Raw genomic sequence first — 16,178 nt, 5'->3', positions numbered from 1 at the left:
GGATTGACTGGAGCCCCGGCCCGTACTTACTGTCCTCCCTCAGCAAGCTTCGCTCTCTCTCTATCTCACAGAATAGTTCAACAAACAACTTTATACGATTGAAAATCTTATCTCATCACAAGAAAGCCCAAAAGAAACGCATAATAATGCTTCAGTTGGGCAAGTCGGTAAACTTAAACTTAAGTGGAATGTTGGGCAAACTGATCATGGCGGCGCGGAATGCGTTCTCCGTGGGGTGATTGAACTCGATGTTGAAGTTCCGGATGAGTCGGGCGATGCCCAGCTCCAGCTCCATGTCCACGATGCGTTTTCCCACGCACATGCGGGGTCCAAATCCGAAGGGCAGGAACACAAATGGATTCTTCAGCTTCAAGTCATTCGCCGGACACTGTCCGGTGGCGTCTGTGGCGTTGCGCACCCACCGTTCTGGCAGGAACTCGTCAGCTTTAGGAAAGTGCTCTTCGCTTGATAGCAAACCCGTAGGAATCATCGAGATAAAGGTGCCAGCAGGCACTTGATATCCACTCAAAACGCTGTCTCGATTGAGAGTTCGGGCATTGCCGAGCACCAGTGGGTAGATCCGCTGTGACTCCTTGATACAGGCACGTAGATACGGAACGTTCTTCATTGACTCCTCCGTGAACTCGGTGTCCTTCTGGGGAAGAACCTTCATCACCTCCTCTCGGAGTTTGGCCTGCTTCTCCGGATTCTTGGCAAGGCACAGCAAGGCCGCTGTAAATGTACTCGAGGTCTAGAAAAAAGGATAAATGAACTAAGGGCAAGTATGGGATCTGAAAACTACGTACCGTATCCACTCCGGCCATTAGCATATCCATGGCCATAACCGTGGCCACCTTCTTGTCGACCTTGAGCAGCTTTTCAAGTACACTCTGCTCACTCTCCGGGCGGACTATTCCCTGCTTGGCCTCCTTCTGCAGACGCTCTATGGCTTCATCTACATACGCTGAGGTTACTTCCTGAATGCCGTCCAGAGCCTTCATTAGTTTCATTAGCTTGGGTGTTTTAACGAACCGCCAGACGGAGGGTTTCAACTCTAGCTCTGCTGTAAGCTCGAAGAAATCGTCCAGGTACTCGAAGAGTTTCATGGCCTCGTCATTCTGGACCGACTCCTTGAGCAGTCCCAGCTGCTTGTCCAGGGCCACCACAGAAACAGACTCCAGCGTCCAGCGATTTATAATGTGTATGAAATCATCAGGAGCCTCCAGGGTGTCGACGTCACGGAGCGCTTTGATACTGTGATTAGAGCAGATCTCATTTGAGCATTAAATGGAATCACTTGAAGTCATACGCACCGTTGCACAAACTCCTGGTTCACTTGGGACATCTTTCTATAGTAAAGCCGCACGTTCTTCGGCTGCATTAGCACGGGATTTACAATGGTTCGAAAGTCGCTCCAGGTCTTTCCTTGGGTGGGTATGATCCCCTCGACTCCCTGGAAGAAGTCCTTTCTATGCGTCTCCCGATGATACCGAATAGTATCGCTGCCAGGCCGATGGGGCCATACGCCCTCGTTCCGGAATACAACCTCGAAATCCTTTGGGTTGTGTGTGCTCAGGAATGACGGGCCTCCCATCATACCCTTTAAATAGAATATGTTTCCATAGTCCTCGCGCATGGTCTTGAATAATGTCATAATGTCCAATTTGCTATATTTTCCTCCGGGCATAAAATTCCGAATGGTAGACAGAAATGTGGTCCGAGGAATCTCCTCAAAGGGACGAGCGTTTAGCCACTCAGCATCATTTCTGGGCTCTGCTGCAACCGATGTGGTCTGCCAACGCTGTAGAAGATTAAAATTAATAGTCCGATGTGACATCAGCTATAAATGTATGAATATTTACCAGCTGACAACTGATAGAGAGGGCCGCTTTTTGCGTCTGAATTATAGATAGACCGCTGCGTACTTTCAGCATTTTGCTTGTTGGGAACCTATTTCGTTAGCTGCCACAGCTAAACTGATCGCTCCCTGACCGATCGTTGCATTAGGTTCCTATTCCAAAGACCTGAGAGAGCTTTGCTGCCAAATAGGATGATAACAGCGCACAAGCAAAACAAGAGAGCGCCAAAAGAGACTCGCAAGAGTACGCGAAAAAAAAACAAACAAGAATCATTTTGTAAACATTTACTATAATTTAGAAAAATTATTAATGACTGCTATTGCATCGAATTTGGCATACCTTCTACTTAATTATTTACTCACACAATAGTTAAAGGGAATGTGAAAATATAATCACAAGAGCATTAAATCTCCAGATATATGGAGAATGAATAATCAAATAAAGAAACGATGCTTTATATATCAAAAACATTACCGAAAAAATTATTATTTACGAAATGTTTAACAATGATTTGCTATACGAACCACTACGAAGCTTCGATCACATTTCACAGCTCAAATTATCCTAAACCCTTATAATATTATTCATAAGTATACGCCGTTGCATAAATCCCCGTGAATGCAATATGCCCTAAGAGTATCAATCAAATTAAACGGTTCATTCACGCGTACCCTCGTTGAATTGGTCAATGTCATTGGCGTCAATTAAAAAATGTTTGAGCGTAAAAAGATAACAGTGAGACTATTGAGAATTGTTTGGATGAGAGCATGTTAATTAAATGAATTAAGCTACTTCGTACATAAATGTATGTATGTATGTATATACGTTCATATATGTATGTATGTATCGTACTGATACATCTTATCAGCAGTGAAATGAACTTGAATTGTTATGTTTATTGTCTTGACCGACAAGAAATTCAATTTTTGAAGATAAAAACAATTTTAAGACTTTTTGGTGGTAGTAGTTGCCCACAAAAATCGTAGTTCATACATATTTTAAAGACACATATGTATGTACTTTGTAGGTACGTACAAACAAATATGTAAATATATTGCACATATACATTTGTGACGGCTCATAATTTCTCGTTTTGCATTTCGACCTATTTATGTGCACAGCACTGTAGCTGCACCTCTATGTATGCGTTAGAAAGCTTTAGTCGGTCAAGCGAGCTTTATGCTTTAGCGCTCTAGCTTAGAACGATACGACGGCTTAGAAGCGTGGGTGGGAAAGAAACCAAACGAATCAGGCTAGACATTCGATCTGTGCCAACGAATTAGTAAAGGTCAGTTGCTCAACATCAAGTGCTACAATTTTTTTACACGTGCGTTTTTTTTGTTGGGGTTCGGGTCCGTTAACGGGATAACCTGAGTGCAATTAGTCGTGATTAAAATTTTTATCGGAAAATATTGAGGCAAAAAAAAAAAAAAAAAGTTTGATAGCTAGTCCGATCAGGTAATTAACCTCAAGTAGGTAAAAGTTTTAAAAGTGTCTAACGTAGTGATTTTCCTAGGGGCATGGTGCACATGCTAAGGCAGTCTTGGCCGATTTGTGCTCTAGTTTATAGAGATCTTTCTTCGGAATTAAACCCAGTTGCGAGCCCGAAAGGTAATTTTTTCTATGACGTAACACACGTGACATGTAGACTAATAGAATTTTGTGTTTTCTGGAAAGGGTCTTTGTTATATGCCAATTAAAGGCTAAGTTTGCTTTGGTTTGCGCCCATATACATCGTTGATCGAAGATCTAGCTCCAGAGAAGTTTTCTAGAGGTGCTTTCCATCGACCTTTTTGACCTCGGACGAGCGCACGTGTGCATACCAACAGACAGTCAACACCGGGTATGACGGACCATTCGGTCAGGGTCTGGATGGACATCGTCATGCTGGATGTTGGAAAGGGAGCACAATAAGGATGGATGAATGAAACGGAGTTACTTATTTATACAAATATATATACATATATAATTATTTTTTTTTTATGATTTCTTTCACTTTTCTTTAACTTCATACACATTGTACATACTATTAATGTTCTTAGCTAGGTGGAACGTCAATGCATGCAGGCCTGTTGCAGCGATGGAACGAAATTTGTAAGCCACCATGATTTGTCAAAGATTTTCTTTATTCATATATTAACGTTTAACTACATACATATCCATCTTTATTGATTTATATACCTATTATTCTAGTCTTTAGTTTTGAAACCATGTCATTTATTGGGGAAATATATTGAAGATTTATTTTGAGAAATATGGAGTAGAGGAATTATAATGGGGTATTGAGAAAAGGAACATATAACACATAAGGGTTAACACTTAAAGAATGAACAGTAGTTAACATGGTTGGGTGGGTAACGTGGAGTCCCTACATCTGACTCAGAACGGCGATGCATATTGCATTTTAACTTAAATTTCAACACCTAATAACGGCCAGGTTAGCACAAAATCTCTTGTGAGTGTAACAACTAGAACAACAGAAAGATCCCCCCCCATCCCAAGGCGGTGGAGAGGCCCACCCAACGTGCTAACCATGATCTTATACGCACTATGTTGTCTAGTTTGTGGTGTACGTAGCAAACAACACTATGTAAATACATTGTACATTACACATTTTATGTTTGGCTTATAATTTTAATAAAACAAACAATTAAACAATTGTTCCAGCGAAAACATTTTTATTACAGCTAGAATAATGAAGTTAGTAATTAAATAATATAATTATATATAATGAGCTGCGTACTCTCCTTCGTCTGTTCAATGCTTTGGGCAGCTAAGTCGCTCATAGAAGCCAACAACAGAATGTGTATAGTAACACAGTCTTTGTCGAGGAGCAGAAAAGTCTTACTGAAAGAGCGATTTAAATTAAATTAGTTAACTGCCATAGTTAAATACATGAATGAGAGCATATTGTTTGTAGGTATATTATGGAATGCCTAGGACTGGCATGTCTAGGTGCCTGTTTTCAGTTTAATTTTTGAATTGAAATATAATATTTTTTTATGAGTTTTGAGAATAAAATAATTCAATTATAAATATTTGCCCATTGAACTGATGAGCCGAATCGAAAGACATCGAAAGATCCGCAGTTTTCCCACCACAGGTCTTTGCCATTAATATGCTAGTAAATTTCATCTTGTCACAAAGTAGCACTCGGCAGCTTTGAACTAGCGGGAACGTTGTGAGTCGTGGCAAGGGCTCTGCTTGTATACCCGGTAATAAGTTAGTATATATACTATATCTATATGTACCTAAGCAATATATTTTCTACGTAATTATACGTAAGCGCCGGAATTGGTTTCGGTGCCGATACCTTCTTGTTGGTATCGCTGTTCTCGAAAGGGACGAGTTGATTTGTTGGTTAATGCGGTGAAGAAAGGACAGGGATTTTGATAGGACAGCTAACGAAGGCAGGGATCTCTTTCAATATTGCTCGCAGTTGGAATCTAGGCATTTATCCCCGATAACGGACAAACGGACAGACATAAATAGTCTAAACTATTCATGCTGATCAAGAATATATAGACTTAATGGATGTTATACACAAACTAATATACATATACATATGTATCTATATTTCTTGAGTAACGGGTATACGAGTAGAGGCAAAACTTCAGTTGGACAAGTCAGTAAACTTAAACTTAAGCGGTATGTTGGGCAAATTGATCAGGGCGGCACGGAAAGCGTTCTCCGTCGGGTGATTGAACTCGATGTTGAAGTTCCGGATGAGTCGGGCGATGCCCAGCTCCAGCTCCATGTCCACGATGCGTTTTCCTACGCACATGCGGGGTCCAAATCCAAAGGGCAGGAACACAAATGGATTCTTCAGCTTCAAGTCATTCGCCGGGCACAGTCCGGTGGCGTCTGTGGCGTTGCGCACCCACCGTTCTGGCAGGAACTCGTCAGCTTTAGGAAAGTGCTCTTCACTTGATAGCAAAGCCGTAGGGACCATTGAGATAAAAGTGCCAGCAGGCACTTGATATCCACTCAAAACGCTGTCTCGATTGAGAACTCGGGCATTGCCGACGATCAGAGGATAGATACGCTGGGACTCCTTGATGCAGGCACGTAGATACGGAACGTTCTTCATTGACTCCTCCGTGAACTCGGTGTCCTTCTGGGGAAGAACCTTCATCACCTCCTCTCGGAGTTTGGCCTGCTTCTCCGGATTCTTGGCCAAACACAGCAGGGCCGCTGTAAATGTACTCGAGGTCTAGGAAAAAGAAAGAATGATATCATTATTTGTCCATTCTGTAATCTGCAGACTACGTACCGTATCCACTCCGGCCATTAGCATATCCATGGCCATAACCGTCGCCACCTTCTTGTCGACCTTGAGCAGCTTTTCAAGTACACTCTGCTCACTCTCCGGGCGGACAATTCCCTCCTTGGCCTCCCTCTCCAGACGCTCTATGGCTTCATCTACAAACGCTGAGGTTACTTCCTGAATGCCGTCCAGAGCTTTCATTAGTTTCATCAGCTTGGTAGTTTTATAGTAACGCCAGGCGGAGGGCTTCATCTCCAAATCGGCTGAGACTTCGAAGAAATCTTCCAGGCACTCGAAGAGCTTCATGGCCTCGTCATTCTGGACCGACTCCTTGAGCAGTCCCAATTGCTTGTCCAGGGCCACCACAGAAACAGACTCCAGCGTCCAGCGATTTATAATGTGTATGAAATCATCAGGAGCCTCCAGGGTGTCGACGTCACGGAGCGCTTTGATACTGTGAATAGAGCAGATCTCATTTGAGCATAAAATGGAACTCACTTGATGTCATACGCACCGTTGCACAAACTCCTGGTTCACTTGGGACATCTTCTTATAGTAAAGCCGCACGTTCTTCGGCTGCATTAGCACGGGATTTACAATGGATCGAAAGTCGCTCCAGGTCTTTCCTTGGGTGGCTAAAACTCCCTCCACTCCCTGGAAGAAGTCCTTTCTATGCGTATCCCGATGATAGCGAAGAGTATCGCCACCAGGCCGATGGGGCCATACGCCCTCGTTCCGGAATACCACCTCGAAATCCGTGGGGTTGTGTGTGCTTACGAATGAATCGCCTCCCATCATACCTTTTAAATAGAATATGTTTCCATAGTCCTCGCGCAAGGCTTTAAACAATGCCATAATGTCCAATTTGCTATATTTTCCTCCAGGCATAAAGTTCCGAACATTAGAGAAAAATGTGGTGCGAGGAATCTCCTCAAAGGGACGAGCGTTTAGCCACTCAGCATCATTTCTAGGCTCTGCTGCAACAGATGTGGCCTTCCAACGCTGGAGAAGATTCAAATAAATATTCCGACGTGACATCAGCTATAAATGTATGAATATTTACCAGCTGACAACTGATAGAGGGGGCCGCTTTTTGCGTCTGAATTATAGATAGACCGCTGCGTACTTTCAGCATTTTGCTTGTTGGGAACTTATTTCGTTGGCTGCCACAGCTAAACTGATCGCTCCCTGACCGATCGTTCCATTAGGTTCCTATTCCAAAGACCTGTGAGAGCTTTGAACAAGAGAACAGAACAGAGAGAGCGCCAAAGCAGGTTCGAGGGAGTGCGTATCCGTTGTGCAGATAACAGAGAAACAAACAAAAAACCAGAATCAAATTATAAACATTTACTATAATTTAAAAAAAGATTTTTACTGATTGGTAATGGTTCGAAATTTTGCACCCTTTAACTCAGATTTTTAAGTCTGAAAAAGTAATCAAAAAGTAATAATGAAAATGGAGGCATCCTAAAATATCTTTATATCTATAGTCGCTATATTTGAATATTTTAGCAAATAAATTAACAATGAAATTAATTAACAATAATTTAGCTTATATTTAAGGCATATTTTTTTTTAGTAGGATTCCTTAATATGTAAATTATGAATAGGAGCATCATACTACCCTGTTGGAGACATACATCTCCATTAATACAATATACCCTAAGAGTAAACAAAAAAATTAAACGATTCACTCACGCGTACCCTCGTTAAATTGTTCAATGTCATTGGCATAAATTGAAGCATGTGTGAGCGTAAAATGAGAATAGTGGTTTGGTTTGATGAGAACAAATTATTAATATGAATAGTCTAATAATATACATATGAACATAAATATACTAGTACTTGTTTATCTTATCAGACGGGAAATGTGCGTGGATTCTCCTGTTACTCTCTTGAAAGAAACAAATTCAATACAAGTGTCAAAGATAATAAAAAATTTCATTATTTGCACGCTTATGGTGGTGCCCATTGCATCAGACTTATTGGCAAGGCTTGTACTTATCTTTATTGGTATTATATTTGTTATCTGACCAGAAACATAGGGACACAATACTTAATACATATTCGTATGTGTTTCGATTTGTTCAAATACCGAAACATATTGTATGTATAGCAAAACAAAAAATTTACGCTCGATAATCCGCGATTTATAAAAAATTTACGTTCAGAAACTATTTTATATCATATCTTTAGGTACTGCACCTGATTCACTGACTACTTACATTAAACATTGTACAGATGAGAGTTTCAAAGGCAACAAAAGAAGCCCTCGATGGACTGCGATTTATCCCAAATATGCGATCCCAAATTATTTTATATAATAGAGATAGATATTCAGTACATTGCCCTAAAGCAGTTTCGGGTTTTACTATCCGATAGTCAGTTTTCATATATTCAATAACTCGTACTTAAAAGGACCCCGCCATACCCCAGCCACGGGGAATTGGTTTCTTCTTTCTGAATATAATAATGATCCCATCTGATTAAAATTCTGCATTCTTGACATGGGTTTAAATATTTAAATACTTAAATATTGATGCTGATCAGGAATTTATATATACTTTATGGTGTTGGAGAAACAATACTTCAGTTGGGCAAGTCGGTAAACTTAAACTTAAGCGGTATGTTGGGCAAATTGATCAGTGCGGAGCGGAATGCGTTCTCCGTGGGGTGATTGAACTCGATGTTGAAGTTCCGGATGAGTCGGGCGATGCCCAGCTCCAGCTCCATGTCCACGATGCGTTTTCCCACGCACATGCGGGGTCCAAATCCGAAGGGCAGGAACACAAATGGATTCTTCAGCTTCAAGTCATTCGCAGGGCACCTGTCCGGTGGCGTCTGTGGCGTTGCGCACCCACCGTTCTGGCAGGAACTCATCCGCTTTGAGGAAGTGCTCTTCGCTTGATAGCAAACCCGTAGGGATCATCGAGATAAAGGTGCCAGCCGGCACTTGATATCCACTCAAAACGCTGTCCTGAGCACTAATTCGGATATTTCCGATGACCAGAGGGTACATCCGCTGTGACTCCTTGATGCAGGCACGTAGATACGGAACGTTCTTCATGGATGCCTCCGTGAACTCGGAGTCCTTCTGTGGAAGAACCTTCATCACCTCTTCTCGGAGCTTGGCCTGCTTCTCCGGATTCTTGGCAAGGCACAGCAAGGCCGCTGTAAATGTACTCGAGGTCTAGAAAAAAGAAAGAATGATATCATTATTTGTCCATTCTGTAATCTGCAGACTACGTACGGTATCCACTCCGGCCATTAGCATATCCATGGCCATAACCGTCGCCACCTTCTTGTCAACCTTGAGCAGCTTTTCGAGTACACTTTGCTCACTCTCCGGGCGGACAATTCCCTCCTTGGCCTCCCTCTCCAGACGCTCTATGGCTTCATCTACATACGCTGAGGTTACTTCTTGAATGCCGTCCAGAGCCTTCATTAGTTTCATTAGCTTGGGCGTTTTAACGAACCGCCAGATGGAGGGCTTTATCTCCAGATCGGCTGAAAGTACGAAAAAATCTTCCAGGTACTTAAAGAGCTTCATGGCCTCGTCATTGTTGACCGACTCCTTGAGCAGTCCCAGCTGCTTGTCCAGGGCCACCACAGAAACAGACTCCAGCGTCCAGCGATTTATAATGTGTATGAAATCATCAGGAGCCTCCAGGGTGTCGACGTCACGGAGCGCTTTGATACTGTGATCAGGGCAGATCTCATTTGAGCATAAAATGGAACTCACTTGAAGTCATACGCACCGTTGCACAAACTCCTGGTTCACTTGGGACATCTTCTTATAGTAAAGCCGCACGTTCTTTGGCTGCATGAGAACAGGATTTACAATTGTTCGAAAGTCGCTCCAGGTCTTTCCTTGAGTGGGTATGATCCCCTCGACTCCCTGGAAGAAATCCTTTCTATGCGTTTTCCGATGATACCGAAGAGTCTCGCTGCCAGGCCGTTGGGGCCATACGCCCTCGTTTCGGAATACAACCTCGAAATCCTTGGGGTTGTGTGTGCTCAGGAATGACGGGCCTCCCATCATACCCTTTAAATAGAATATGTTTCCATATTCCTCGCGCATGTCTTTAAACAAATCTACAATATCCAATTTGGTATATTTTCCTCCGGGCATAAAATTCTGAATGGTAGATAGCAATGGCACCCGAGGAATCTCCTCAAAGGGACGAGCCTGTAGCCACTCAGCATCATTTCTGGGCTCTGCTGCAACAGAAGTTGTCTGCCAACGCTGCAGAAGATTCAAATGGTTATTTCGCTGTGATATCAGCAATATATGTATGAATATTTACCAGCTGACAACTGATAGAGGGGGCCGCTTTTTGCGTCTGAATTATAGATAGCCCGCTGCGTACTTTCAGCATTTTGCTTGTTGGGAACTTATTTGGTTAGCTGACACAACTAAACTGATCGTTCCATTAGCCAGCTACATATTCCAAAGACCAGCGAGAGCTTTGCTGCCAATTTGGATGATAACAGCGCATAAACAGAACAAGAGAGAGCGCCAAAACAGGTTTGCGGGAGCGCGCGAATACCAAATAGGGTTCATGTTGTAAACACACTCGTACACCATATTTACGAAATATATACTGTCATTGGATCGACTATGGAATACCTTATACCGAATATACTGGTAGTAAAGCAATGCTCTAATATTGTTAGAGCTTGGCAATCTTTCGAAGATATCACTTTGGAAATGGTTGAAATAAAGATCGTTAAATCTATAATATTAAATAGAATATAATCGTTGATTTTACACTGAAGAAAATAAAACAAATAAATTGGCATTTTCACTCTCTTAATCGAAACAAATTCAATACAACTCTCAAAGCTATTAAACAATTTCGATATTTGCATGCTTCTGGTGGTACCCATTGCATCAGACTTGTTGGCCAAGTTTAATTGATTTGGCATGAATTTGATGGTAGACTTGACAAAGTTCGGCCCTGATAATAATACAAACAAACTAATCTTTAATGATTTTTTTATATTTTGTTATCTGCCCGCAAACTAAGGGAAACATTGATATGCCCGTATGCATGTATATATGTATGTATATATGTATATGTCTCCCTGTACGTATTTATATTAGTTCAAATATAATTTATATAGATAGAGCGTAGATATGAATATACCTACGAATATATCCCGATGTAGATCTGCCACAGCTGGCAAATATAAAATTATATTAGATATTTCCAAATAAATAATCTAATCAAACACTTAATTTAAACATAACCTAAACAAAATACATCCGTACCTATATATCTTTTGTACCATTAAATAAACACTTCCAAGAAGGAATAAAGCTTTATTTGGTTGCAACTTTTAATTGATCACAAAATACCTCGAATCCATTTGGGAATAATATTAATTCAGTTGGGCAAGTCCGTAAACTTGAACTTGAGCGGTATGTTGGGAAAGCTGATCAGTTCACAGCGGAATGCGTTCTCCGTGGAGTGATTGAACTCGATGTTGAAGTTCCGGATGAGTCGGGCGATGCCCAGCTCCAGCTCCATGTCCACGATGCGTTTTCCCACGCACATTCGGGGTCCAAATCCGAAGGGCAGGAACACAAATGGATTCTTCAGCTTCAAGTCATTCGCCGGGCACTGTCCGCTGGCGTCTGTGGCGTTGCGCACCCACCGTTCTGGTAGGAACTCATCAGCTTTTGGGAAGTGCTCTTCGCTTGATAGCAAGCCCAGGGGAACCATTGAGATGCAGGTGCCCGCTGGCACTTGGTATCCACTCAAAACGCTATCCCGATTGAGGACTCGGGCATTCATAGCTACCAGAGGGTACATCCGATGGGACTCTTTGATGCAGGCACGTAGATATGGCACGTTCTTCATGGACTCCTCCGTAAACTCGGAATCCTTGTCGGGCAGAACCTTCATCACCTCTTCTCGGAGTTTGGCCTGCTTCTCCGGATTCTTGGCAAGGCACAGCAAGGCCGCTGTAAATGTACTCGAAGTCTAGAAAAAAGAAAGATTAATATCATTATTTGTCCATTCTGTAATCTGCAGACTACGCACCGTATCCACTCCGGCCATTAGCATATCCATGGCCATAACCGTGGCCACCTTTCTTGTCGACCTTGAGCAGCTTTTCGAGTACACTCTGCTCACTCTCCGGGCGGACAATTCCCTCCTTGGCCTCCTTCTCCAGCCGCTCTATGGCTTCATCAACGTATGCCGATGTTATGTCCAGAATAGAGTCGAGTATGCTCATCAGTTTCATCAGTTTAGGCGTCTTGACTATGCGCCAGGCCGAGGGCTTCAGCTCCAGATCAGGAGATATTTTAAAGAAATCTTCCAAGAGGTGGAAAAGCTTTCTGGCTTCGATCTTTTTGTCCGACTCCTCGAGCAGTCCCAACTGCTTGTCCAATGCCACGACGGAGACTGACTCGAGGGTCCAGCGATTGATGGTGTCTATGAAGTCATTAGGAACCTCCAGAGTGCTGGCATCACGGATGGCCTTGATGCTTTCAATGGAAACCCATTACTTTAGCACTTGAACAAGAATATTTGTGGAATGGCTTACCGCTGCACAAATTCCTGATTGACCTGCGACATTTTCTTGTAGTAAATCCTCACATTCTTCGGCTGCATGAGGACTGGATTTACAATCGATCGAAAGTCGCCCCATGCCTTTCCTTGTGTGGGTGCGACACCCTCAACACCCTGAAAGTAATCCTTTCTGTACGTCTGCCGATGGTACATAACAGTGTCCAGGCCAGGCCGATTTGGCCACGTGCCCTCGTTCCGGAATACCACCTCGAAATCTTTTGGGTTGTGTGTACTCAAGATTGTCGGTCCTCCCATTATGCCTGGTACAAAGTGAATGTTGCCATAATCCTCGCGCATGGCCATAATCAACTGTGCCAGGTCCATGTTCTTATATTTTCCACCAGGCATGAACATTTTGGGTATCAGAGACATCATATTGGGTCGAGGAACACTTTTGAACGGACGCGCCTGCTGCCACTCTGCATCGTCTCGGGTTGCAGCTGCAGCAGCTGTGGTCTGACGGCGCTGGAAAATATGAAGATTGAGGGAAGATTCTAATCAATTTTATCCTCTAACCTGTTGGCCACAGAGAGGTACGACCGCATTTTGAATGTGAGCTACGGCAATACCACTACGGATTTTCAACATATTTTTGCTCTTCTATTATCTCTACTCGTTCGCAGCCAAATAAAGACTAATGCCGCAGAATGAGCGTTCCGTTAATTTAAAATGTTTGCGGAAAATAAACAAAAAAGTACGGCAACAAATTGACATCACAACAAGTAAAATAAAAATATATCGACTTAGGTTTACTCTTTACCAACATTTTTTGTATCATAAGTGCATCGTTTTGAAGCTCTAATGGTTGCAAAGCTCGCATAAATAGTACGCCAGAAAATCATTGTTTGCTTTGAATGCTATTCCGAAATACCATGCTACAGGATTCGAAAAAAAAGATTAATCAACACCAACTATTTATTGTGATGTTTTTTCGCCTATTAATTAATAATATAATTATTATCACAGCAATTAATTTTATGTTTTCTGCTATTGTAAGAGCTTTTTCCATTCGATTTTTAAAAGATAAATCATTTTATCCAATTAATTATTTCCAATCCAATTCATTTTATTAAATTAAATCTCACAATTTTTTAAACTACAAAATGTATAAAATTAGGCGTATAAAATATACCCTATCATTCACTAGCAAATGTTTGAGTGTCACGATGACTAGCAAAATATATAATCTAATCAGCTGAATAAGTGACTAGAAATTCTCAGGCTAACCATTACAGTTTCTACACAACTCACCAAGAGATCACACCACTTTAATGAAATTGAATCAGAATTGTGGGGAAAGGAAAGCTTTGCATTCCACCACGCTAAACCGTATTATATTTAATGTTTGTAAGGATGAGTAGTTAGTATCCGCTAAAGTTTATGTACACTTCTAGCTAAACGAACAAAATATCATTGGACACGCCACGCCACATGCCACAATCATTGTCGTTCGATCTCGCCTATTTCAATGGAAGACTGAGAGACTATTTTGCCTAGAAAAAGAGAGGAATATATACCAGAAGGACTGTACATCCAGATCAAGAATATAAGTATATAATTTACGTGGCTGCATTGCATTGGATTAAAAGGATATCAAGAGTACGCGCTCAAATAAAATAATAATTCATGTTAATTGGGATTTAATTAATTCATTTATTTATCTGCAGAGCAGACCAATATGGATATACAGTAAATCATATATAGATGATATATATGTGTGTGTGTGTATGTATGTATTTATATTCGTTCAAACACCAGTTGATTTGTTTCTCTAACCAAATTACTCGTAATTATACTCTCGTACAAACTCGTACATAATATGCAATTCATAGAGATATGTATATGTAGGTAATACATAAATATTCGTATAGATTAATGACTTACTATTAGTTTACAAATTAATTAAAGTTGCACAAATCGTTTAGGGATGCATTTAATATAGATATAGATATATATATGTTTATACATGACAATTTCCGCGCGAAACAATTTGGCACGCTAGGCAAAGATACAGATGATACATACAGATATATATGTATATGTGTAGTATGTAGTATGTATGTAGATTATCGTGGATCCATTATATCGTTTATCGTATATATTTATCATGATATATCATGTGGTTGACTCTAGGGACTAAATGTCTATGACAATTTCGTATAATAAATATAAGAAAATTCCTTTAAGAATTGAGTTGGGTTAGCTGGAACATCGGTAGCTAGTCCTAGTCCTGGCTAACCGACGCGATCGATTGCTGATAGCTGCAGACAATCTTGGCCGCATCATTCATCATCTTGGCAGTGGAACGGACGAGGAACATCAGATGACACTCGTCGTAGACGGTCAGCTCGACCCGGGTGCGGACCAGACCATGGAGGACGGTGGCCCGTTCCAGATCGAGCCAGCGTTGCAGGGCCAGCTCTCGCTCCTTGACGGAGCCCGTCAGGGCCACGTCCGAGGGTCCCCACAGCACAAACTCCAGCACGGACTTGGCCTTGGACAGCGATTCGGCACGCTCCTGCTGCAGGATGTCCGCCAGAATGGGCGTGATCTTGGTGGCGGGCAGCATGTCGGTCAGCGCGGAGTGGGCGCACTTGCAGAGCGTGCCCATGGGCTCATCATCTTCGTTGTTGTTGCTGTGGGGCAGAAGATCAATCAGTATTTCAAGGGGGTAACTAGTGGACGTGGACTTACCCCTGCAGCACGCAGAGACGCGCCTGGGCATCCTTGTTGTCCATGTCCTTGGACAGCACCACATTGGACAGACTCAACGGCGTCTCCTCAATGGCCTTGGCCTGCAGATTCTTCATCCCGTTGACCAGCTGCAGCATTATGAAGGCCACCTCGCGCGTCATCACGTCGTCAAATGCGGGCATGGCACTCGCACTGGCCGCTCCCTCCTCGCCAGAACTGGTCGTGCCTATGGACTCCTCGTTCAGCGTGCTCAGATTCTGCACAGAGACCACGTTCCTGAGGGCGCTGCCTGCGGCCGCATCCTTCAGTCCGCTCAGGTTCGGAATGGAGCCGCGGAAATTGAAGTTGCTCTTGTCCAGCACCTGCGACTTGCCCTTGAGTATGGCCCCGATCGACTGCAGCGTCTCCAGCTGCAGTCGCGGCAGCACCGAGATGGTGGCCTGCAGCAGGGTCACCTCGGTGGAGGGCATCAGCGGCAGCTGGTAGCTGGGCACCAAATCGCAGAACTCGGTTATGGGATTGAGCACTTCACTGACGCCGCCGGTCAACTGGCTCAGCTCGCCACCCACGCCGGACAGCTGATTGCAGTCGGCGGACAGGGCGAGGGTAACGGGCGATGAGGTCCAGAGGGCCGCATGGAAGGCCTTTTTGCCCACCACAAATGCCTGGGCACCCTCCAGTATGGTAAAGTCCTCGTAGCGCAAGTTGATGGCATTGGCCAGAGGTCGCAGTGCCGCTGGAACCACTGGAGTTTGCTGAAGCTGCAGCAAGGGG

General features: G+C 42.9%; 4 protein-coding genes and 1 pseudogene across 4 annotated transcripts in view; all 5 read right to left on the bottom strand.

Annotated features, from left to right (window-relative positions):
* Positions 1 to 61: 61 nt before the first annotated feature.
* Positions 62 to 1,976, bottom strand: LOC121403763 (probable cytochrome P450 12a4, mitochondrial). The gene is made up of 4 exons (XM_022355186.2): positions 1,863 to 1,976; positions 1,314 to 1,801; positions 807 to 1,254; positions 62 to 751 (listed from the first exon to the last, which is right to left on the bottom strand). The coding sequence occupies exons 1-4, from the start codon at positions 1,932 to 1,934 to the stop codon at positions 152 to 154; spliced, it is 1,608 nt and encodes a 535-aa protein (XP_022210878.2). The 5' UTR covers positions 1,935 to 1,976; the 3' UTR covers positions 62 to 151.
* A 2,592-nt stretch (positions 1,977 to 4,568) lies between these two features.
* On the bottom strand, positions 4,569 to 7,309 carry LOC111066500 (probable cytochrome P450 12a4, mitochondrial). Its single transcript, XM_022355185.2, has 5 exons — positions 7,190 to 7,309; positions 6,641 to 7,128; positions 6,133 to 6,580; positions 5,431 to 6,072; positions 4,569 to 4,706 (listed from the first exon to the last, which is right to left on the bottom strand). The coding sequence occupies exons 1-4, from the start codon at positions 7,259 to 7,261 to the stop codon at positions 5,473 to 5,475; spliced, it is 1,608 nt and encodes a 535-aa protein (XP_022210877.2). The 5' UTR covers positions 7,262 to 7,309; the 3' UTR covers positions 4,569 to 4,706; positions 5,431 to 5,472.
* A 1,357-nt stretch (positions 7,310 to 8,666) lies between these two features.
* LOC111066501 (probable cytochrome P450 12a4, mitochondrial) lies at positions 8,667 to 10,562 on the bottom strand. The gene is given in 5 exon segments (XM_022355187.2): positions 8,667 to 8,955; positions 8,957 to 9,316; positions 9,377 to 9,824; positions 9,885 to 10,372; positions 10,434 to 10,562. Coding segments are annotated over 5 exon segments (1,608 nt in total). The 5' UTR covers positions 10,506 to 10,562; the 3' UTR covers positions 8,667 to 8,715.
* An 887-nt stretch (positions 10,563 to 11,449) lies between these two features.
* LOC121403775 lies at positions 11,450 to 13,329 on the bottom strand (annotated as a pseudogene).
* A 1,003-nt stretch (positions 13,330 to 14,332) lies between these two features.
* Positions 14,333 to 16,178, bottom strand: part of LOC111066398 (serine-rich adhesin for platelets) — a 37,341-nt gene continuing 35,495 nt past the window's right edge. Inside the window, exons 7-8 of the mRNA XM_022354969.2 lie at positions 15,405 to 16,165; positions 14,333 to 15,346 (exon numbers count right to left, since the gene is read on the bottom strand). Coding sequence (XP_022210661.2) covers positions 14,935 to 15,346; positions 15,405 to 16,165 — 1,173 coding nt within the window. The 3' untranslated portion in view covers positions 14,333 to 14,934. The remainder of the gene's footprint in view (positions 15,347 to 15,404; positions 16,166 to 16,178) is intronic.

Source organism: Drosophila obscura, unplaced genomic scaffold, assembly GCF_018151105.1.
Source record: "Drosophila obscura isolate BZ-5 IFL unplaced genomic scaffold, ASM1815110v1 contig_150, whole genome shotgun sequence".
Lineage (NCBI taxonomy): Eukaryota > Metazoa > Arthropoda > Insecta > Diptera > Drosophilidae > Drosophila > Drosophila obscura.
Note: the sequence above shows the minus strand (reverse complement) of the source record. Positions and strands in the feature narration are given on the sequence as shown.